We start from the raw sequence: 23,761 nt of genomic DNA on the forward strand, positions 1-23,761 counted from the left end.
CCTGGGATATTGTGGCTGGCCCAGAGTCAGGCAGGAGTCAGGGGGCCTCCTGGAGACCGGGGCACAGAATATAGTCCTAGGGGCTCGATGTTCTGTTGTTTCACTGCACTGGGAGCAGCAGAGTGGGGTGGAGTCAGGTCTGACTGAATCAGCCCCTATTACTTGAGTGACTGAAGCTCTCTGGGCTCTGGCTTTCTCATCTGTAAACCAGGAATACTAATACCGCCTTCACAGGCTTGCTGTGAGGAGGTCATGAATTGGAAGTGTGCAGGGCCAGCACGCAGAAGGTGCTCCATGACTGGTCTTTGCTCCCCTCCTCCCCAGCCCAATGCTCCTGGCAGGGAGGATGTTTGCCCTTGGGGGGAGGAGCAGGGGTGGCCTTGGCCCTGGCAGCCACGTTTCTGTCACTGTGGCCTGCCCCACTGACACTGATCAAACTGATAGCCCAGTTGTCCCCATCCTCCTCGGAGCCCTAGAGCAGCCCTGGCATTTACAGGACCTTCCAGAGGCTGGTGATGGAAGGTGCCACGGTCCAGGCCTCGCTTGTGGCAGGTGCGGGCAGGGGTGGGCGTGTGATGGATCAGCCCGAGGATGGTATTTTTTTTTTTGCGGTACACGGGCCTCTCACTGCTGTGGCCTCTCCCGTTGCGGAGCACAGGCTCCGGATGCACAGGCTCAGTGGCCATGGCTCACGGGCCCAGCCACTCCGCGGCATGTGGGATCTTCCCAGACTGGGGCACGAACCCGTGTCCCTTGCATCGGCAGGCGGACTCTCAACCACTGCGCCACCAGCGAAGCCCCCGAGGATGGTATTTTGGAAGGAAAGTTCAACTTATATTTCAGGATAGTACCCTGCCTCCCCTGGCCCCCCACCCTGAATTCCATTTGTAATCTGGCCCAAGAGGTTCTGGCGGGAGTTAACTAGCTTGTGACAGATGGGCCGGCAGTCCTGTTAGGCATGCAGATCCTGGCTCTTAATTAGTATAGGTGCGGGTTTAATTTGGGGGTTTAGCAGGGCTGCACGGGGCCCCAGAAGCCCTGGGTCACCTGGGTTTGCTCCCAGAATGGCCGGGCTGCCTGGGCCAGGGCGTCCAGGCATCTCACCCAGACTTGCAGAGCTCCTCGTCTCTGTGGACAACCGACCCCATTATGACTGGTCTCTGCCGTCGTCTTGCTTTTATTACCAGCGTGAGGTGCCCTCCAGGCGGTGGGGGGAGGCTGCAGCACAGATGCCTTCGAGGGGAGTCAGCTCCCAGGCCCAGGGGAGGGTGGGGGGAGGCCAGGGCGAGCAGAGGGTACGGTTCTGGGCTCCTTCCCGGGCATGGCTGTGGTTTCTGAGCATCTGTGTGACGTTAAGGGAAATGGAACGCTGGCGTGTGTGTAAGAGAGGGAGCATTGTGTGTGTCTGTGTGAGTGTGTACGTGACTTGAATGGCACTGTGTGAGTGTGTTAGTGCGGGTGTGAGTGTGTGTGGCTAAGCATGGGCACAGGTGTGTGTGTGAGAGTGGGGGAGCATGAATGTGTGCAGCATTGTAAGCCCTGGTGTGCTGGTAAGTGTTCAGCACCTGGCTCTCCAGGGAAACAGAAAACCCTGCTTTATAGTTTTGCTGGTTTCTGGGGTGTAAATACTCCTATGGTGACTGATTTTGAGCGTCATGATATCACTGAATGTGGAGTTGGGAAGGGATGATGCACCATGAAGTGGTATTTCAGATACAACAGACATTAACAGCTCCATGAACATAGATAAGAGTAAAATGTAGCAAAATAATTAGGAAGTGATGAGCTTTGTGTATTTATTAATTTTGTTTGTAATGTAATTTGTTTAATTATACGTTTATATAAGTTAATTTATAGTGGCTGTGTTTGATAACTGGCTTGCAAAATTCCTGAAAATTTAACCACGGCCTCTCATGAGACGGTACAGGCTGGTTCCAGCACGCTACTGTGTGAGTGAGTGTGTTGGGGGTGGACGTGAGGGCGAGGGTGCAGGTGAGTGTATGTGAGCGAGTGTATGTGAAGGTGTGAGTATGAATGTATGAGTGTGAGAATGTGGGCATGGATGTGAGTGTGTGTGAATATGTAAGTGTATGAGTGTGAACTTGTAAGTGTATGCGAGTATGTGTGTGTGCACAAAAATCAATGAGTTGCAAAGGACAAACTCTGGGGGAGGCCCCAGCCCAGCGACCTGGAACGGCAGCCCAGGAACTAGGAGGAAAGAGGCGCAGAACTGGGGCTGAGTGAGACTCGCAGCATAGCAGAGCCTGGGCGGACCCATCCCCATCAGCATCCTGGAGCAGAGGTAAAGGAGAGGCGCTCCTGTGCTCCCAGCGTAGGCCTGGGGCTGAGTGGCTGAGGCCACTCAGGACTGAGCCCCCATCCCCCATCCGCCTCCTATATTTCTCTTCTTGGTTCCCCATCCACCAGCCTGGCAAGCATAACCCAGCGTCTCTCATGTTGAATTCCTCCCTCACCTTCTTTCTCTGAGCCGAAGGCCCTCCTCTCCACCTCAGTGCTCCTGCCCGTGTTTGTGCTTGGGCTGTGGCCTTGAGATTTTGATGGCCTATGACCCTTTGCCCTCCAGGTCACGCCCCTTCTTACAGAACTGCCAAACGGATTTTTCAAAATCAAACCCTTTCTTCCACCCCACGGTGTGTCCATGCTGCCCTCTGTGGTCTGCCCAGACCTGGACTCCAGCCTCATTTACACAACACCCCTGGGAACCCCACTCTGCTGCACCAAAGAGGGTCCTGGCAATGCCATCAGTCCATCCACTGCCTCCGGACTCCAGCTCTGGAGCCTGACGCCCAGCTCCACCACTTCCCCATCACTCCTGAGCAGAGGACTCCTGCTGTCCTTCCACCTGGCACTGCCCACACTTCCCTCTGGGGCTGGCATAGAGAGTCGTTGCTGGGACTGGCGTTTACGCACCTCTCTCTCCACTGTGAGGTCTTCGCGGGCAGTGATCCTCCCCAGCCTGGCCCCCATCTGACACCGGGAGGTGTGAGGCTCCGTGCATGGTGCCTGTGTGCGGGCAGAGCCCGGTCCTTCTGCAGAGGCGGCATTTGGAGGCCCCCGGAGAGGGGCAGTGGCATCTGTGAGCCCCTTGCTGCGCTTCACTCCTGTCTCTGGTTGGCACTGCCTCTTCAAAGGCAAGTTCCAGAGGAAACAAATTAAATCCGAGTAAATATCAGAGAGTAATTATGTAAATTAAATGCATAAGTAGAAGAACATTTGTCATGAGGTCAGCAGAGAGCTGTGAAGACAGAGGTTTCCTGTGTGCCAGGGCTGGGAGGAGCAGAAGGGGCGGGGCGACGCTGGAGGTGGCATGGAGATGGCGGTGTCACTGGTGAGGCACGCCCATCATTCCAAACCCCCCCACACACTTGGACCGTGGCCCAGGTGCTTGTATCCATCATCCCGCTTGCTCCCTACAATGGTCCTACCGCCTAGGAGGCATCACCCTGCCCATTTTACAGAGGTGGCAACTGAGGCTCTTCGACTCTCTCCTACCTGGGAGCCAGAGCCCTGCTTTGGAAAGGCCCCCACAGGAGTTGGGCAGCAGCTGCTCAGGCCTCCTGGCTCCGGCTGTGGGGGACACTCAGGCTCACACTGGGGCTCCAGGCTGCCTCCAGAGCAACTGAATTTGCTGCCCCTCGGTCCCTCGGTGGGGTTGTGGCCACAGCCCTGGTCTCAGCTGACCCAAAGGCCACGATGATGCTCTTCCTTCTGCTGCTTTCTGGTCAGTCCCAAGAATGCCACTGTGGCCATCCTCCTCAGGGGCACATCAAGCCCTGTGTCCCTGATGGCCAAATAGAGCCATCAGCAAGTCCCCCAGGTGGGCTGCTGGGTTCCACGAGGCCCTTGATCCTGATGTTCTCTTGGTCTGGAGTACACTTCCCTCTCTTGTCCACTTAGAAAAGGCCACTTGGACCCACAGGCTCCAGCTCCTGGGCTGAGCTCTCTGAAGGTTTTCTGGAGATCTTTCCTCGCTTGACACTGCCTGGGGAAACAGACTGCTTCCCAGGTACTTCTCGTGGGTCCTCGCACATCTTCAAGCATTGCTTGCGTGTCTGTTTCCATTGAGCTCCTTGTCTGATCCGTCTCTCGAGCCTCCACAATGGTTATGGGCACCAGACGCTTGCAGAAAGCCTGAGTTGGGGGCCAGTCCCATACCCTTGGCACTGGGAGGTAGGAGGCTGCTGCTGGTCCTGGGGCAGCAAGGATTGGGGTCAGCAGGCGGCATCCCTGGGCACCCCCTGGGGCAGGTCTGAAGATGTGGAACCTGGCCCAAGGTTGCTTCCAAGTCAACCCAGTTGAGCTGCCGTTTCCGGGAGCGTGGGCTTTTCCCTGCAGCGATAATTTACGGAATTAATGAAGATGCTGCATTTCACTGTGTAATGTCAGTTATTAAAACTGATTGCAAATTAACAGCTGGTAATAGCATGCGTCGCATTTCCATCTTCTTGCCATTCCTAAAAGCTAGACTCCAGCATTCAACCAGCATGCTCCGTGGTCTCTCTGGAGCCCTGTGTGCTTGAGATGGCCACTCTGTAGGCCTGGGCAGGGGTCTGGGGGAAACCCTGGCCACCATCAGCAAGTCCCATGCCTTGATGTGACAAAGACAAGAGCCTCTGACAGTATATGGCTCTGGGGTTGAATCAGCTCTGTTCTGAGCCGGGGGCTAATCTGTGAAATAGGCATGATCTGCCCATTCCCTAGAGGTGTGTGAGGCTCAGATGAAGTGTGTGTGACAGGCCCCTGGCTCAGCGTGTGTATGCGGTGGGGGGCTCTGACCTGCCTCCTTCCCATCCCTTCCCAGGTGCCTTTGGCTGATTGTCGAATGTGGGTAAAGAGCTCTGACTCCGGCATCAGAGCTCTGGATTTGAACCCTAGTCCTGCCTCTAAAGGGCTGGATGACTTTGGGCCAGACATCAGGGTGTCATGGGGACTAAATAAGACAGTATGTGCAAAATGCTTAGCATGGTGCTGGCACCACACCAGGCCTTAATAAGCAAGTGCAGTGAGCATGATTCCATCTTCCTCATCACATGGCATCGTTCCCGCCATGGCATGGAGGGAAGGCATTTGTCTGTGGCATTATCAAAAAGCAAAGTCATCATCTCTGGAGCCCCTTGGAAATTCAAACATGGCTGTTTTGGGTAAACACTTGGAAATTACTTTTTTAGCTTTGCTTCAGGATCGTACTTAAATTAGAAAGAAGTCCAGAAAAACATCCAGAAATTTCTCAACGCATGATTGTGGGTTGTTCCTCTTGCTGGCTGTGTGGTGTTGATGGAGGGACTCAACTTCTCTGGCTTCAGTTTTCTCATCTGTGAAATGGGAAGGTTGTCCCTTCCTCACAGGCTGTGGAGAAGGAGAGAATAAAGGAAGCATCTAAGGATCCAGCAGCTCCAGGAGAGGGAATTCTGGCTCTGGGCCCGCTTGCTGGGCACCAAGGACCGAAAGGCTCAGGGTGGCCTCGTGGGGCCGGTGGTCAGTCTCCTTAAGGACCTCGTGCTCAGCCTCCTCCGGGCATGTCGAGTATGTCCAGTGGTGTCTTGCTTCTTTTCTGAGGGGCCTGTTGGTGCAAGCCTGTTGAGAAATGCCATTCTGATGCCTCATCCTGAAAAGATGGCAACCAAAGCTGCAGGACTTTAAGCCAATCCTACAGATCGTGGAGGAAGAATTGCTAAAATCAATACCAAATACCTAGTAAGTGAAATGTGACAGGAACATCAAACTTTATTTGTGAAAATTCTAAGAATCATTAGTGTATTATGGATTCTTTAAACATATGATCTCTCTCAGCTGATGGAAGGGAATTGCAAATCATAGGAACTATTTATTGCAGTGGGAATAAGGGACCTGCCAGATTAAAAAAAAATATTGAAGGAGCCAGAGATTTGAAACATGAAAGACAGTAGCAGATCAGCACTGCAGAATTTTATCCAAATACTGGAACCCAACTCGGAACAGAAGTTGGTGAAGACTTCTTTTATAAACCTATTTTCATCATAACATGTGTAAAATGCAAATTTTGATCATTATGTAAATTAGTTACTTGGTGTAATTTACTTAATTCAAAGCACTTAATGCAGCATGATATGTTTTTTCCAAAGTGCCAGGGTAGATGTTTATTTTAAATTGTTTTTAATCTTGATATGCCAGCCTGATTATTTAAAATGTTTTTCCCTTGAGTTTGCTTTCTAAATGGAAAGGAACAGAATCTGGGGAGAAGTGAGCATGTTATGATCATGCTATGCCCTCCTTTGCCAGGGCTCCAGGCAGTGGGTGTGAGTAGGGCTCATGCATGGACCCCTGTGTCTGAAATGACATATGTGTGTGCACACACCATGTAAATGTGCTCACAAGGAATTACCCAGACGACCCTTTCTCCTTTACAGAATCTGCTCATGTATAGTTTCGTGGCTTGTTCTGAGACCTGTTTGAACAGAAGGCTCCTGGATATTATTGGCCCCTATTATGGGCAGAAATTTGGTCTCTTTCTCAGAGTTTTCAATGACAGACGTTCCCCTTCTGCCACTTTACAACTTTGGAACTTCCATTATCACAGAAGGGAGAGCCGACCTTTTTAGTCTTCTGTTGTGTCATCCGATTATCAGGATGGCACCTCCCTTCTTGATGAGCCTCTAGGACAAGAGAGATGATTTGTTCATTTGGGAACCTTTTGGGGGCATTTCCAGTGCTGATGAGAAGGTTGGAAGGGAGCTGACAGCCACTGAACATCTATTTTGCACTGTGCTGGCAGTAACGTATGCCACTCAGTGAAGGATCATAGTGCTCCTAGGAGGAAGGTGGAATTAGCTCTGTTTGCAGAAGAAATGGGCTCAGAGAAATGGCTGCCCAAGGTCACTGGGCTAGTGAAGGGTGGGATTCGAACCCATGCCTGTGCTTATTCTGTGACCCCCGGGGGAGGGGGCGGGCAGTGTGGCCAATGGGGCTACTTCTGTGTGCCCCTCCCTGAGCTGCATCCCAGGTCACCATGCAGAGGATGTTCTATTATTACTTAGGTATGACAAGGCCAGTAGATCAGGAGACAACTTCCGTTGCAAAGATAGTTTGTGACAACTCCCAGGTGGAGGGGGCACACCATGCCTTGGGTGGCCACTGGGGGAAGCACCAGGGTTGATCAGGAGGCAGAGGGAGAAGGGAAACTATGGGCAAGAGCCCTTCAAGTGATTTCTGCAGGAAAGAATGGGTGAGGTGGGGTAAGCAGGCTTAGGAGTGGCTGGTTTGAATAATTGTGGCAGGCTGTGGGGCACAGGGGTGTCTCGAGTTGTCTGCTACCTGGTCCTGGGGTGATTGGAGCGGGTGGAGAGTGGCTTAACGTGTGTGAGTCCCGTAGAGGAGGTGGTTGAGGCTTCAGGCCCTGGATTGGTTGGTTTGCATGCGAACGGGGTACTCTGGGGCGAGTTGTTTACTCTCTCTGGGAATTGATTATCCCTCTGAGGGGCAGTCCTCCAGGGTCAGCAGAGCTCCAGATGCCATCAGAATACCAAACGTATTGATAAAAGACATGATTACTACAGAGAGCAGGGCTTTTGGCGGGGGCGGGGGGAGTTGGGGATGGGAGGTCACTCTGGAGGACTCCCAGGGCCAGCTAGGCAGCTGAGATTGTGACCAGGAGAGGGAGGCCTCCTTCCCAGATGAGAACCTTGTCAAGAAACATAGAACAGTGGCACTGCGCCACCAAAGAAGGTGGGACAGCCCCTGAGGGTCTTCCTGCTCACCTGAAGCCAGCCCCTGCCTGGGCCCTGGTGGGGGGGGCATTTGCTTTGGGGGACCTTGTCATCTCATGACAGGGAGAGGCCTGCATCCTGCTTTACTGAGAGCCGGCTGGATGCGCCACATCTGTGCATTTCTGCTCCTGTCTTTGCTGAACTCCCATGGGCCTGCTTTGTGACCACCTCACTCCCATAGAGATGCCCTTTATCACACCAACATGGATTGATAATGCATCCAAGAAATGTAATCTGCAAATGGAACACACGCTGGCACATAGGAGGTGCTCAGTGAGTGGCAGGGCGAAGCCACTCTTTGCTTTGGGCTCCGTCTTACGTGCAGGACTGAGAGCTCCTTGAGGACTGGGCTGTGAAGGTTTCCAATTCTGCTGTTCCCAGAGCAGTGCTCAGGAAATATTTGAGGAAGAGGGAGGGAGAAGGGAGGGAGGGAATGCACAGCTGGGCAGCTGAGTTCTAGGAGGTGAGGCACCAAATGGATTCTGAGCAGAGGGAAGGGGTATCAGTTTTGATTGGCAGCAGGTAGGTCTTTGTGATCTCTTTTCTTGGAAATGGTGGCTGCTTCCTCCCCTGCAGACCCAGCCTCCATCACACCCCAGTTCTGTAGCTGTTCCATGAATGACAAGGATGGTGGCATTTGAAGTTGGTGCTGTGGAGGGGAGTGAGCAATTAAGGAGGAGAGGACCCTGGGCAGAGGTCTTGGAAATGAACTCAAATTTGGGTCAACTCTAGCTCGGAAGAAATTCGAACCATGTATTTGGGGGCCAGATAAGAAAGGAGTTAAAAAAAAAAGTCAGTAGAATGAAAGTTGCGTCTCAGCTTTTGGAAAATTTGCCAATAATCCCCAAACACTTCTAACTTTGAACTTCTGGGTGTGAGGTGGCAGCCTTCATACATATACATATATATTATAGATGGTAAAATACTCTTTACAAGGACTCTCAGTGCTTGGACATTTCTTGGAAGTTGAAGATAGTATGGGAAGCAATTTGAAATGTGTTCTTTCATTTCAGTTACTTTTTAGAAAGTATTTTAAATACCCATGACTATATGATTCTTTTTTCAGAAGGAGTAGTGGGATAGTTACAGCTTTCTTGCTTAGTAGGACTGTGCCTCCCATCAGATACAGGACAACCTGTGTCCAGGTTGCTGAAATCACCCTGGGCTTCAGGCTGGTTCTTGCTTTGATTCAGTTTGATTCCGCTGACTTTGGCTATCTTTGACTCTGTGCCAGTCACTGAGCCTTGGGCTTGGACAAAGAAATGAGAAAGACCTAGTTTCTGCTTCCCAGGTCCTTGAGCTATGAAACTTCAGGGAGGCATGAATTCTGACTTCAGGATCTGAGATAGCCTGGGGAGAGGTATGATTTCAGTTGAGTCTGATGGAAAGGTAGGGCTCCATAAATTTCAAATTGGGAGCATCTAGGCTGAGAGCATGAGTGAGTGTATGGGGTGTGTGTGTGGGGGGGGTGGGGGGGTGTGGGGTGTGTGTGTAGGGGGGTGTCCAGGGAAAGGCAAAGAGCTTTTTTTACTAGGGTTTGGGTGCATGGTTTCTGGTGGTTGTGGTGGAAGAAGGTGATGGTGATAAAAAAGCAAAAATAAAAAAAGTTGTTAAAACCAGAGAGTCTCTTATGTATCAGGCTAAGATGTATGGAGTTTATTTATATACAATAATAAAGTCTCTGGAAGGCTTATTGTTTGTTTGTGATTGGTGGATTCTTCTGTGAATATTAAGTTCTTGGCAACTTTAAAAGAAATGTGTTATTCATGGAACGTTTTAGAGGAGGGCTATATCATGAGCAGATATGAACTCTGAAAACATCCTGGTGGAGGAAGGCATTGGCTGGGAGGACCCCGGGGTCAGGGCGACCTCGTAGGAGACTGTGGCAGAAGTCCCAAGGAGGAGATGATGGTGCCTGAACCTGGGAAGGGATCATGGAGATGGACTCATGATGGGATGTTTAGGAGAGGTGGAGAGCCCTTGGCCAGCCTGGGTGTGTGGTGTCGATGTTCTCCAAGCCTGGCTGATGGGTGATGCCAGAGGGAAGCCCAGGAATGTGGGGATGTGAGCGGGAGTGCATGAGAGGAGGGATCAGGAAAGAGGCAGGAGCACATGTGTGTGTCTGGAAGCCCAGGGAGGGGAGAAGGGACTTCAAGGATGAGTGGTCACAGGCTGGGTGCTCCAGAGAACCCATGGAAAATGAAGAGAGAGGAGGGTCTCCATTTGTTGACGGCTTTGGCAAGAGCTTCAGAGCAGCGTGGTGTGCGTGGCAGTGGGCAGAGAGGTGAGTGCTGGGAAGTGCCAGAGGGTGCCTGGGCCCAGCATTCGGAAGCTGGTCTGTGGAGGGGAGGAGGGATGGGGCAGAGGAGGCCCAGGGCTCGGGCACTGGGTAGGCATGTGCTCACCTCCTCCACTGCTGGTGGTGGGGCCCCAGCTTCCTTCCCTGGCAGCCCCACAGTTCCGGTCCTCCCTATTCCTGGTCCCTGTTGTGGGGTGAGCAAGGTCCTTCTTCATTCGGTATCCCAGATGCCTCATTCTGGAACTTTCCACGTGCTGTTTCTTCGGTCAGGAGTGGTCTTCCCCGCGTGGTTTCCAGGGCTGGCTCCTTCTCACCGATGCTCTTCACGGGGGCCTCTCCCACCCCGACCCTCTGCAGTTTCCTGCAACCCAGTCTCTACTTTCTTCAGCGCTCACACCACTGTTGGAAATTATCTATTGTTTATTTGTTTCCAGTCTCTTCTCCAGCCCCTGAAATGTAAGTCCCATGCTAGTGGGAACACCATGGGCTCATTCATTCTTGTTCCCCAGCACCTAGGAGAGGGACCAACACAGAGAAAGCTCTCAGTGAATATTGGAGGGAAGGAGGGATGAATGAATGTCAACAGGACGACTCTGGTATTGCAAAGACTTCTGATGACCAGGTCCTTTGAGAGCCCAGAGGGTGGGCCAAGGCAGCTGAGGCCTGTCCTGGGGTGTCGTCACATCAGATTCCTCGCAGGAATGCACTTGTCCTGTTCCCTGAACTGCTTCCTTTCTCTGGGGAGCAGGATGTCTGTCCTGGGAGCCTCTCCCTGTCATCCCTGTGGGTGGCCGATGCCCTTGTTCATGGTTCGTGTCCCCCACACCCTCCCCACTGCCACCTTGGAGAGTTGTGGGCCGTTTGCCTTCTCCTGCCCTTTCTGGGCTGCGGCTGATGTGACGCCCACTGTGGCCCCCTCGTCTCCCTCTCTAGTGGAGGTGGGTCTGCTGGGGGGAGCTGCATCAGCAAAGGTGGACTGGGCTGGCCAGTCTGCACAGAGAGCTCCTAGTGGAAGGGCCTGGGCCAAGGTCCAGAACTCTGTAGGGGACCAAAGGGCTCCTGGGATGCCCACACTGCTATCCCGAGAGCGGCCCCATCTCTGTCTTTAGTCTAACTTCTTGGAGAGTTCTCCCTTTCTGGGGAGCAGCAGTGGACAGCTGGCTTTCTTGGGGGATGAAGATAGGGTGGTGTTACAAACTCAGTCTCTTGAGGGAGGAAAGGATTTTCATTGGAGAAGTGGACTTCCTTGGCCCCATTCCTGGGGAACAGCAGGAGGGCGGCAAAGTTAGCTTGTGCTCTTGACTGTTATTCTGCCCCCCAGCTCCCCTCAAGTGCAACTGAATAAGACCTTCAGAGGCTGAGAGCTGACCTTTTCAGCCAAGTGGGAGCAGGCGGCTGTAGCCGGGGCCATGGTCCCTCAGGAGCACTGCCTTCAGCCTGCATCACTTGTTCCAGGTGTGGGGAGCCAGCCACTGACAGGGAGCTTAAACTCTCTCTGATGGCTCAGTTCCATCAGGGGCTGCCCGAACAGAAGGCAGAAACGCAGCAGCTGAGCGTGTGCAGGAGCTCTGAGGGCTTGTGTTCTCTGTGTGTGCATGTCCTCGCGCGTCCTTGTGGGTCCCGAGACAGTTGCCACCCCCCATGGCACCTCCTATTCCCTGAGGAAGTGAAACAGTCCTATGGCTTGAGATGGATTTAGGTAGGGGGACCTCAAGGAAGAGTCTGAAGGGGACTTCTTCCCCAGCCTGTGAGGACCGGCCATGCTGGTGTGATGCGTGAGGTTCCTGGACCCCTACCAGACTGGTGGACCCTTGGGCACACACACAGAGCCACCCTGGAGCTCTCTTTGCGCATGTGCTCACGTAAAGCATGGCTCTGCAGACGTGCCAGTCTCTGCCACTTTAAATACTTGTAATGGCCTTGAAAGGCACCAGAAGTGGAGTGGGAACTGGTAGATGGTGGGTCTCAGAGTGCTGCCTTTATCCCTGTCCCATCAGCTGTGCTCAGATCTGGGTCAGAGCCAAGGCCACGGGCAGTGAGGACACGGGTGTCCAGGCGAAGCGATAGCGCTGCAGAAGCTACCAGTGTCCTCACCCCAGGACTGGCTCACACTCGGCCCCATGTGGGGAAGCTGTGTGTGTGGGTGACTTTTTAAGATACAGGCCTTGCTCTTTCAGGCGTATTAGATATAATGCATCTGATGTACTTGGTTTATCAGTTAGTTATTGCTGAGAAACAAACCATCCCCAAAATTAGTGGCTTAGAACAACAGTCGTGTGTGTGTGTGTGTGTGTGTGTGTGTGTGTGTGTGTGTGTGTGTGTGAGAGTCTATCAACCAGGAAGTTCTGCTCTGGGCTCACTGGTGTATCTGAATTCAGCTGACATGTAGCCGGTGATGGCTGCCTGGTCCGCTTGATTCTTCTCCACGTGTCTGCATCCTTCTGGAGGCTGGTCCAGGGCTGTTCTCACAGTGGTGGCAGGGTCCAGGAGTGGAAACAGAAATGCACACTTCCTCAAATCTCAGCTTATACCAAGTCACAGTGGTCTCATGGGTCAAAGCAGGTCGCGTGGTTGAACCTGTAGTAGGAGCTGGAATGGTCTTCAAAGTGACAGGGCAAGAGGCATGGTAATAGGGAGGCCTGAATGCAGCTCATCTCCCATATTTGGGACCATCATTTACACTGCACAAGTTAAAAGACAGTTTCTCAGGTAGACCCTGTACTGGCACTTTCTGTGATGATCCATCATATATGATCTATATTTGTGCTGTTCAATATGGTTGCCACCAGCCAGATGCGACCACTGAGTACTTAAAATGTGGCTAGTGTGACTGAGGAACTAAGCGTGTGATTTTATTTAATTTTAATGAGATGAAGTTTAAATTTGAACAGCTACAGGTGGCTAGTGACAGCCCAGATTGAGGGGAAACCATCATGGGCCATTTGGGTGCAAGCTGTTGCATGCCCGGCACGGGAGCGCACTGCTGATTTAGGCATGGGTGTCTGCTTGGTGCTGAGATGTTCTCAAGCTTTCCCTTGGCAGGCGTGAGTTATGCTGTGGTCAGGAGAGGGAGGGGCCAGTGTTGACACCAGCCCTGAGTTTTCCTAGGTGGGGGTCCCCTCCCCCTGCTATACTTCTTCTCCTTGAGCCATCTCTGCCCATTTGCCTGCCATTCCCTCTGATAGGTGAAGAAGCTCTGAAGAACCTCTTCAAATTTTTCTTTCAAGAGGCTTTAAGGCTACAGATCTCTAGGGCCCCAAGCAGGCTGATGGGGACTGCATGGCCTCTCTGGGTATCCAAGGGGTATTGACAACCTGGGGCCTGTGTGTTGGGAGCCCCTGGTGCCAGGGCAGGTGTAAGGCACTGTGTGGTCTTCCATTGGTCACCTTTGGGGGAGCCCTGGGGCTTGGTGCAGAGGGCCCGTCCTGCTTCCTGGCACCTTTTTCTGTCTGGATCAGTGGGCAGAGCAGCACTGAGACCTCTGTGCTTTGTCAGGCAGGCAGCTCTGGGTGCATGTTTGTGCTCCAGGGGCCAGGCTGCCGATAGACCAAGCTGGCTGAGGTCATGGCTGGACTTGAACACATGGACTTGAATATCAGTCTCACATTTGCAATCTCTGGAAGGGGCCCAGGGGTCCTCATTTGGGCACTGCTGTGCCCTTGGATGGACCATTAGGATGTAGGCTCTCCATGCCTCCCAGGTGCAGGCCCCTGAGATGCAAGCAGGTGGTACCTTCAGGAACTGTGATTCCTCACAGTCCTATGAAAATGGTAGTCAGGAACTTTCATCCCCAGTTTACAGATGAAAACACTGAGGCACAAAGTGGATGGAACTCTACTAAGGAACTGTACTAAGTTCTAAGTGTCTGAGTCTACAACAGGTACTCAGACCCTATTCCAGGGCTTCCCCCCATCGTGGGAATAGAGGGACTCTGTGCACATTCCCCCCAGCACCCCAGTTATGACTGTCATGGTGCTCTGGTCTCCCTGGCACTGTGCTTGCTTTTCCATGGCTGCTCTTGTCATATCCAGCTGGGACTAGACTTACTGGTGAGCCAGCCTCCCAGCAAAATGGGCAGTGAAGGAACCACTGTAGCAGCTTGCATTCTGCCTGGTACGTGTAGAATTCATGAAATTTGTGGAATGGGCATGAAGTGAAAGTTTGGAAGAGGAACTGGTTGGGAAAAACAATCGGGTTGAATTAACACTGTATCCTTTGAATTTGATTTTGGGTGACTGGTTGGGCCAGGGCATGCCCAGGCAGCCCACGGACATCCCAGGCACTGAGGGAGTACAACGTGTGCGATATGGACTGGCCCAGTGTCCTTTGGAGGGCGTGGCTCAGGTGTGGGGCCTGCCTTTGGGAGCTGGAACACAGATATGGACCAGATGAAGGAAACATCCCAGACTTGAAAAAGTGGCCTGTGCATTGAGACTCTGGGCTGCAAGTGACAGAAATCCAGCTCAAGCTGGCTTAGGCAGGAAAGGGTATTCTTTGGCCCATGAAACTGAAAAACCCAGGAGAAACAGGCTTCATAGGTGGACCCAGAGGCTTAAATGACATCATCGGGACTGTGCCCTACTCTTGGACCTGCTTGCTGGCTCCATTCTTGGGCAGATCTCCTTTAGGAGAGGCCAGATGGCTCATGCAGGGCTGCCGCTGAGAGATTTGGGCCCTGGTTAAAAAAAAAAAAATTCAGCAGCCCCGGCCATCACAAGAGTAGGTTTGCACTAATTTTTTTTTTTTTTTTTTTTTTTTTTGCGGTACGCGGGCCTCTCCCGTTGCGGAGCATAGGCTCCAGACGCGCAGGCTCAGTGGCCACAGCTCACGGGCCCAGCCGCTCCGTGGCATGTGGGATTTTCCCAGACCGGGGCACGAACCCGTGTCCCCTGCATTGGCAGGCGGACTCTCAACCACTGCGCCACCAGGGAAGCCCCTGCGCTAATATGTGATGTAGCTGGGCCCCGAGCTCCTTATGGGCTTCTGCTCCCTGGTAATTTATTCCAGTTTTCCATACTCCCCTCCTGCCCTGGGCTTGCATCCTGACCCCTTGGTGACCACAGGGGAAAGAGCAGACCTCTCTCCCAGGTGCTCCACCAAAGTGTCAGGACGGTGCTCAGTCTAGGACCATCCTGGACCACCTGCTCACCCCTGAACCAGTCAGGATGCAGAGTTCTCGTTGGACTTGGGGTGAGATCACCCCAGCTGGAAAGAGGGTGGAGGAGGAGAGCTCATCCAGGAAAATCAGGTCCCTGGAACAAGACAGAGTCCCAAGCCTCAGGGAGGCTGTGAGGGTGCAGGCTGTTCAGTTACAGGATTGGGGCAGGGACTGAGGCTGGGCCTGCTCTGACCAGGGCAGTCAGTGGCCTTAGCTCACCACTAAGGGTCAAGGAGTCATAGCCCTGGGGAACAGAGCCAGGTGGGGGGAACAGGGGTCCAGGGTTAGGGACCACCACCACATGTAGCAACCAGGACAGAACTTCCAGGACCTTCACTCCCATTGGGTGAAAGCAATAGGGAGAGAAAAGGAGCTTATCATGCAGGACACTTGTGGCCACAGGACCTGTTGGATGGCAGGAAGTGCTCCCTATGGTGGGAGAAACTTACCCAGGGGCGGATGCTGCTGAGGGACATTGGGACTAAATACATGTCTTCCAGCCTTTGTTCATTGGACCATGGAGGCAGACTTGAGTCCTTGCTCAACGCCCATATGGGAGGGGGTAGCATTGGAGTTAGATGCCCTCCAAGGTCCCTTCCCGCTTAAAGATGTTTCTCTCCCCCTCATCTTCTCCACTGCTCAGATATCCGTGGGCTCCAAAGCTTTCTGGACCAGGCCTCGCGGCTGGGCCTTGATGTCTCTTTACAAAAGGTGGACAAGAATGTTAGCCACGTGTTCACCAGCCTCTTCACCACGATGAAGACAGAGGAGCTGAACCGCTACCGGGACACACTGCGCCGCGCCATCCTGCTGCTGAGCCCGCTGGGGGCACACTCCTTCATCAACGAGGTAGGTGGTAGGGCCTGGGGCCCAGGAGCGCTGCCCAGGGCTCCCTGGGGGTGGCTCAGGTGGGCTACAGGCACTGTCTTCTTGGGCATGGCTAAACGGACGTGGGGATCCCTGGGTTCTGGGTCCACAGCACATACCACAAAGGAGGAGACCCCAGCACAACTTGACTCCTGACTGGTCCCTGACAGGTGACCCAACGCCTGCCCAGATGCTGAGAGGCTGGGGTTGGCTAGTGGGAAACCTGGTTATTACTCACTGCCAGGGATTTTTGCAGCAAAATTGAGGCCGTTGTTTGTTGTTTTTTTCCTTTTAATTTTCGTCTCTTTGTTGACAGGTGTAAGCCTCTAGGGATAAAATAAATTTCCAGCTCTCGGCAGAGGTGGGCAGCTCTGCTTTGGGATATGTTAGCACCCGGAGCAGGTTTTGTTTGCATGTCACCAAATGATACTTGGTGTACGTGCTTATTTTTTTGGTGCCTGGGATAATCAATGATTTTTTTCTAAACAACTTCATTAGGGGTCAGACCCACCAGTTTAACAAAGAATCCATGAATTTGGGAACAGAAAACTGGAAGTACTATATGAGCTGATGATGGGTGCGCTCTGGTGGTCTAATGGCAAAGAGGTGACCACCTGGAGTTGGCAGGTCCCTCTCCGGCCTGGGTAGGTTTTGGGGGACAGGCTGCTGGTGTGGTGTGCCTGGCAGCAGCGGTGGACGGAAGGAGTCAGGGGGTGGCTGAATGCTCCCGGTGGTTTTCTTTCCAGCCCCGGGCACTTTGTTGGCCCTCTCTGACTGAATGTAAAATGAAGTGAAAGGCAGAATTATACTAATTCCATTTGATGTCCTTTGCTTGCTTATTCTGCTTTCTTCTCTAATTAATTATTACTCGAAATGCTACCTCATGCATCAGCAGCCAGCACGAAGCCCACTGCTGGAGAACTTAAAATTTGGGAACGCTTAATTTGGTGCAGTTGGCCAGCAGCCCTGCCGCTCTGGGCTAATCAGGCCCCGGATCACGCTGGTGGTCAGCCACGCTGTGAGGTCCCGGTGATGCTCGGCGTTTTCACCAGAACACATTTCTCTGTATGAAGTCATTCAGGCCAGTAATGGGCAGGCTAGGATTAGCACTAATGTGTCCAAGGCTTTCTCAGAATGTTCCAGCAGTGTCCGTGCCAGTGTCTGCTCATAGGAAAGCTTTTCTCCTTGCTAAAAGGCCGGTGGAGTCTGCTCTGGGGCTGGTGTCTGCTAAGTGTCGCCGGGCCCCTGCCCTCCCCTCTCCTCGCCAATCCCTCGCCTCCTCTCCTTGCTTCCTTTCTGCCCAGCTACTGCTCTGCTGAACGTTGGTTTTGGATGTAAGCAACTTTGGGGTCGAGTCCAGCTCCCCCACTTACTCTGTGTGTGACCTTGGGTCATTTGCCTCACCTCTGTAACCTCAGTGTCTTCACCTGAAAGTAGGGATGGAGGCGGTGACGGACACATAGCTTCTCGAGAAGCATCCATGCTTGTTCACTGTTCACATTCATCATTTCCCTTCCAGATGAATTCAGCTCTTGCCCTGTTTCTAGGCCCTGCAAAGATTTAACACATAACCAAGACTGGCCTAAAGGTATTATTTCCAAGTGGTTAATTATGCAAATTCCTGCAGTGTTGGATACACTTGGCTTGGCTTTGGCCGGTTGCCTTCTTGATCTCCCAGACCATGTTTGCAAAGCCTTTGCTTTGCTGGGTACTGCGGAGCTGGGGTTGCCCCTGGAGTGGCTGCTCTTGTTTTTGGCTGCACCTCGCACTGCAACCTCTTAGTTCCCCGACAAGGGATCAAACCCGGGCCCCTGGCAGTGGAATCGCAGAGTCCTAACCACTGGACCGCCAGGGAAGTCCCCTGGAGTGGCTGCTCTTAATGTTGGGCAAGAATGACAAGACCCTGAGAGGGGTGGCCAGAGATTGTAGGGGAGGACAGCACCTGGGCTTCATTGCTTCCAGCTCCAGCTTGCTCGGAGTCTTGGTTTCTGGTCCCACGTGCCTGCTATCAGGAGGAGGGAGGGTACCATCATTTCCTGGGTGCCCGCCATGGGCCCGGCCCTCTGTGTGCCTTCTCTAATCCTAACACTTTGAAAATGAGGCAGCCGGAGCTGAAGAAGTTAAATGCCTCGCTTAAGGTCATGCAAGCAGCCACCCGGGGTTTGAACAGGACTCAAGTCCACAATGACCCACTCCAGAGCCCTTCTGTGCCATGTTACAGGCACATATCACCTTATTACGCTTCCCAGATATGGTGTCTTTCACCAGTTGAAGGTTTGTGGCAACCCTCTGTTGTCAGATGATGCTTAGTAGTTTTTAGCAATAAAGTATTTTTAAATTAGGGTATGTACTTTGTTTTTTTAGACATAATGCTATTGCACACTTAATAGACTACAGTATAGCGTAAACATAACTTCTATATGTACTGGGAAACCAAAAAATTCATGTGACTTGCTTTATTGCACTATTTGCTTTATTGCGGTGGTCTGGAACCAAACTAACGATATCTCTGAGGTCTGCCTGTATGGAAAAGACAAGCATAGGAGTTACTGTACTGGGTAAAACAGGGCCATGCTGGTTTCATGGCGGAAGGTATAATTCAGTTGCCTCTGTCCAACGTCTGGCAAAGGTTTTTAGGGTGCTTATGCTCAAAGAGTTTTACTGCATCTGTTAAGCGTGGTAGGGGAAGGAGCCTGGATTCTGGAGGTGAACGTGTCCTGTATGGCTGGCTAGCCCAGCAGGTCCTCCAGGAGAGACTTGGAGATGCCAATCCCAGAACAAAACCTTTGTTCCTGCACACAGGCATTGCTTGGGCTTTTTGAGCAGAGAAACCCAACCTCTTCTTTGTTGTGACAAGGACAGAGGATGTTCACAAGGGTGACCCACTGCCAGGACATGTCCTGAATTTTATGAAACACAAAACATTGGTGTGGGGAAGTGAATGGCCTCAGAGCCCCACCGCTACTGATGACATGTAGATATTGTGTCCGATCAGGCCTGGTATGGACAAGTTCCAGTAGGACTGGGTTATGTGGTCCTCCTAGCTGTACCTCCTCCCCTTCCCCACTCAGAAAGCCTGGCTGATGGGAGTGCGGGAGGGAGATAGTTCTGCTTGAATCATTTACATTTTGCTGCATGTGAATCTGTTGGGAAGGCCGGTGCTTTTGCTGTCGTTAATAACAAATTCTACATGACATGGACATGGCTGTCTGGGACCTGCCAGGCTGTTCATATGCTGTGCTGGGAGGTCCACTCAGTCACTGGGGGTGTGTGGGGGGCTCGGCCTGGGGGCCCATGCACCTCTGGCCTCTCTGTGATCCCACAAGGGGCTGCCCTTGCCAGGGGTTGTGGGCTTGGGGAGTCTAGCCTAGATGGTGGGTGAGAAGAGGGGTGTGCCGCAGGCTGAGGCACTGGGGTCTGCTTGGGGGGCCCTGTGGGCTCATATAACGGGCCCCACCTCAGGCTCCCCTCAGCTTTTATCACTCAGTCTTGAATCCACATTGCCTCCTCTGAGACCTTTTTTTATCACAGTGCTAATATTATCACTGCATCAATGCATTATCTTTAAAAGGCTCCCCTTGGGGAGACTGGGCTCAAGGGTGACAGAACTCCCGTCTCCTGGTTCCAGACTTGGAGCCCCCCAGGGTGCTGCCCTTGGGGGGCTGTGAGGGCACAGGCCATGGAGGGAAGCCTTGCATGGGCTCAACACTAGGACTCTCGGGGTGAGGGGAGGTGGCACCTTCCAATCACTCCTAATTGGGACTGAGTTGGACTCATCCTATCCTGAGCTGGGCCTTGGTTCTTCTCTGGACTATTGTCTGCCAAGTGGGGATTTAGTGGATGGTGACAGCCATCTATGATGCTATACTCATGTAGCCTGTCAGCCCAAACCAGCCAGGGGAGGTGGGAATGTCAGTGTCCTCTCCTCACTCACTGCAGGGCTGTGGAAGTCCTGAAGTGATCAAGGTGACAGCTGCTGAGAGGGGCCGAGGCCAGGGGTCTTGCTCCTGGCTGGTGGAGCCACCTCCCCTCTGTTCAGGAGTTCCTCTTCCATTTGTCCAGCACTTAATGAGCCCGAGTGCTGTGCTAAGTTCTGTGCCGGGCACTAAGGCTACTGTCTCTGCTCTCTTGGGGCTCCCAGCTTGGTGGGGAAGACGGAGGTGTAAACAAACCCCTTCACCTATAAAAGCAGAGGTGTGGACCAGGTCCTGTGAGAGCACCAAGGATAGAGCCATGTCCTCTGGTCCGGGAGAGATGGGGTGGCCAAAGGGTCAGGGACCCTCCCTGGAGTAGGTGACACTGGGTCTGGGTCTATAGGGATGAGCTTTGATTAACCTCATGGTCAAGGTGGGGCTGGAGACAGGGGTCTGGAGAGCCCTAGGATCTTCAGGGATGTGTGTGGTGAGGTTGCTGCAGTGGGTGTGCAGGGTGGGGAGTGGTGGGGCTGAGGTTGGGATGGCAGCAGGAAGGGGTTCCCTATTCCGGGGGTGGGGAATCCAAACTTCGGGACTGGTTTGTTCTTGGTTTGTTCTTTTCAGGGTCTTCGAGGTTAATAGTCTATAGATTGGCCTCCAAAACCACAGCCCCAGCTGTTGAGGGGTGTGTACGTCTCACTGTTATTTCTTCTCCAGGTCAGGTTTGACGGGGAGCCCTCCAGTCCACAGTCCATTTTGGCCCCGGGCTTCATCTCATCTTCCTGAAGGAGAGTCTATCCATACGTTCATCAGCTGTCCATGTGTCTGTCCATCTGTCTTTCCATCCATCCATTTGTGTGTTCATGCATCAGTCCTTCAGTCCATCCATCCATCCACCCACGCAGTCATCCATGCAGCCAGTACAGATTGGGTGTCTACTGTGGACCAGGAACCATATCAAGTACTGGCTGGGAACACAGTGGTGGTGCCTTCTCCTGGGGACCTGCCATGGTTGAACATTGTGGCTACACCGTGGCCGTGGTCCTTCTGGGCGCTCGCTGTGGCGGATGAGAGGGGCCGCCCCAGAGCTCTCATCCACCAGAGCCTCCTCTGGGAGTGTGCAGAGAGGGGGGACTCCAGGACTTTGTCCTTCCAGCTCTCATTCGTTATTTCTGTGCTTCTGTCTCTGGCTTGGGCTTCCCTCTTTCCTTTTGTATCCTCTTTATTTCTTTCTCTCCTCTCCCTCCCAGTCTGTTTTGTTTTACTGGAAAAAGTAGAAAAATTAAGCTATTTTAAGCATTTATGGAGAAGAATTGCCACTGCCTGCTGACAGTTCATGAGGCAGACACCGTGCCCTGCCCCTGCCCTGCAGTCCGATCGCCGTCCAGCCCTGTGCAGCCTGTCCCTCCCATGGGAATGTGACCCCCTCAAGGGCAGGGACTGCGTGGTGTCCACTATTTTATCTTCCAAGAACAGCACAAGTCTTGGCCCACAGTGGCTGTTGAGGGAATGATGAATGGATATTTTATATTTCTTACTTCCAATAGAAAGCTACGTTTTCTTGTATATTCCTCAGTTGCCTTGTTTTGGTTGGTCATCAGGTCCTTGGCCAGCCCATCAGCAAGGGCTTTGGTCTTAAAACTTCTGCTCTTTGGAAGACTTAAGTTTGCTTCAGAACCCTGCCTTTGGCCTGGTCTTGGTTCCTCGGTTAGCAAACAGGGTGAGCTCTTCCCGCGGGTGGCACGTGGTACCACAGGGGGAGAGCAGTATGCAGGGAGGTGAGTGGGTTGGGAGAGGGCTGGCAATAAGCAGCAGTGCAGGCAGGTGTGGGAGACTGGACACACACACACACACACACACGGACGCACACATGGATACAGGCTGATACAGTGATACCGCCAACCAGCCACATACTCTGGTACAAGCAGACCCTCAGACTAGCACAGCCCAAGAGGCACTGATACACACACATATGCGTGCACACACACACACTCACTCTCTCACACACACACACACCCTGAAAGGCACTGCTGATGGCAGAGCAGTCTGGGGAAGGCATTGAAATGTTGGGAAAGAAATAGCAGCACCGAGTGACAGTTGCAGCTGATGGCTTTTGCCTCTGCAGTTAGAATGATACCAGGGATCTCTTTCTGTACCGAGAAGGATGAGAGAAAGAACAGCAAGGGAGCAGCCCGTTCATAGGACAGCTCCCCATTGCTCTGGGAGTGGGGGTCATTGTTCACCCAGGCTGGGGGGAGTAGGTGAATGTGAAGGGACAAAGGTGGACAGGGCCACTTCCAAGCATCCCTCCCCACCCCAACCTGGACTGGCTTCCCAGGCAAGGGGTGTGGCTGGAGGCCAATTTAATCGTTATTAGAAGCACAGCCAGGTTTAACGCCTGGCTCGAATCAGTTGCTGCTCAGTTTGCTGCAGTGAGTGAGTTTGCTCCTACAATTTGAATATAAAGACTGTGCTTTTAAATACATTCATAGCAAAGGTAAATTAAGTGATTGCAACGTTCTGTTGTCCCACATGATACATGCAAATATTTCTCACTCCAACATGGTAAATCTTCAGCAGATGACTTTATCACTCAGAGCTAGGATAATTCTGTGCCATTTAAGTATCATTTATCAGAATGTTTAAAATTACTAATTAATTATAGAAGATTAATTTTTAAATGTGGCCCTGCATTTGCATTTAATTATGTCCTACTGCTTACAGATTTTAAAGCCTTAGTAGTTTAGCAAAAGTACAACGAGTCTGAGAAATTCTTTTTTTTTCCCTTTAGAAATTCTTAGAAATGAGCTCAGGAGGAAGAGATATTCAGTAGAGTTTGTTCTGGCAGGTTTGGAGCTCTGCGATGCTCAAGGCAGCTGGAATTCGGGGCCTGGCTGAGATGGGGAAGGGAGCAGACAGCTGTCCCCCGAGGGCCTGTGTCCAGGTCACCGTCTCCTTCCTTCTCTGTTCCCACACCCCTCTCATCCTTCTGACCCCTGTGCACCTGTTGCCGAAATCTCGGCTTCTCTGTGCACTGATGCCAAACAGAAATATGGAGACAGAGATTTTGGAGGAAGAGAGAGATGGCTTTATTTTTCTGCCAGGCAGAAGGGAAGACACAGCAGGCTAGCGCCTCAAGAACTGTGCCCCCTACTCCTTTGGGAATCAGAGAAGATTTTATACGTGGGGCTCACAGTCCAGGGTATATGATAAACATCAAAGTAGTGAAGGTCTTGCATTCTTTGTCTTCCTGCATTATTTCAAAACAGTCACAGCTGGCATCAGGCAGCCCAGTAATTGGGTCCGTTTGTCTCAGGGTTATCTGCCGGAGACCTTTTTTTCTGAAATGCAAATGCTACAAGGGGTGATTTGCTACAAGGGAGTGCAGGATGTAATTCACATAGTGTTAAAGAGTAATAGGTTAGCTTTGTGAAGTACAAATCTAGTTACAGATTAGTAACAGTTAAAAAAAAAAAAAACTAGGAGTGATTAACTCTTTCAGGCCAGGTTATGTTTCTTCTTTAGCCTGTTCACTGTTCCCTTTATTTTCCTTGTTCTCAGGAGAGGGAAAACTTCATTTCAATTTTTGCTGCAACACACCCTGGGAAAGCCATTGAGGGCTTGCAGGGCACTGCAGCACCCTGGGCATACCTCCATGGCCACCCTCACCGCGGGGCCCACAGCCAGCCCCCACTGTGCTGTGAGCATGTTTGTCTCTCTCCCCATGGAACCTAGGAGCATGTGAGGCCAGGAGCTGGGA

At 52.3% G+C, this 23,761-nt stretch overlaps 1 protein-coding gene across 2 annotated transcripts in view; it reads left to right on the forward strand.

The window, feature by feature from the left end:
* GRID1 (glutamate ionotropic receptor delta type subunit 1) overlaps positions 1–23,761 on the forward strand; it is a 680,012-nt gene that overhangs the window by 182,706 nt on the left and 473,545 nt on the right. For both annotated transcript variants that reach the window (XM_060080592.1, XM_060080683.1), the window contains exon 4: positions 15,864–16,069. In XM_060080592.1, coding sequence (XP_059936575.1) covers positions 15,864–16,069 — 206 coding nt within the window. The remainder of the gene's footprint in view (positions 1–15,863; positions 16,070–23,761) is intronic.

Source organism: Mesoplodon densirostris, chromosome 1, assembly GCF_025265405.1.
Source record: "Mesoplodon densirostris isolate mMesDen1 chromosome 1, mMesDen1 primary haplotype, whole genome shotgun sequence".
Lineage (NCBI taxonomy): Eukaryota > Metazoa > Chordata > Mammalia > Artiodactyla > Ziphiidae > Mesoplodon > Mesoplodon densirostris.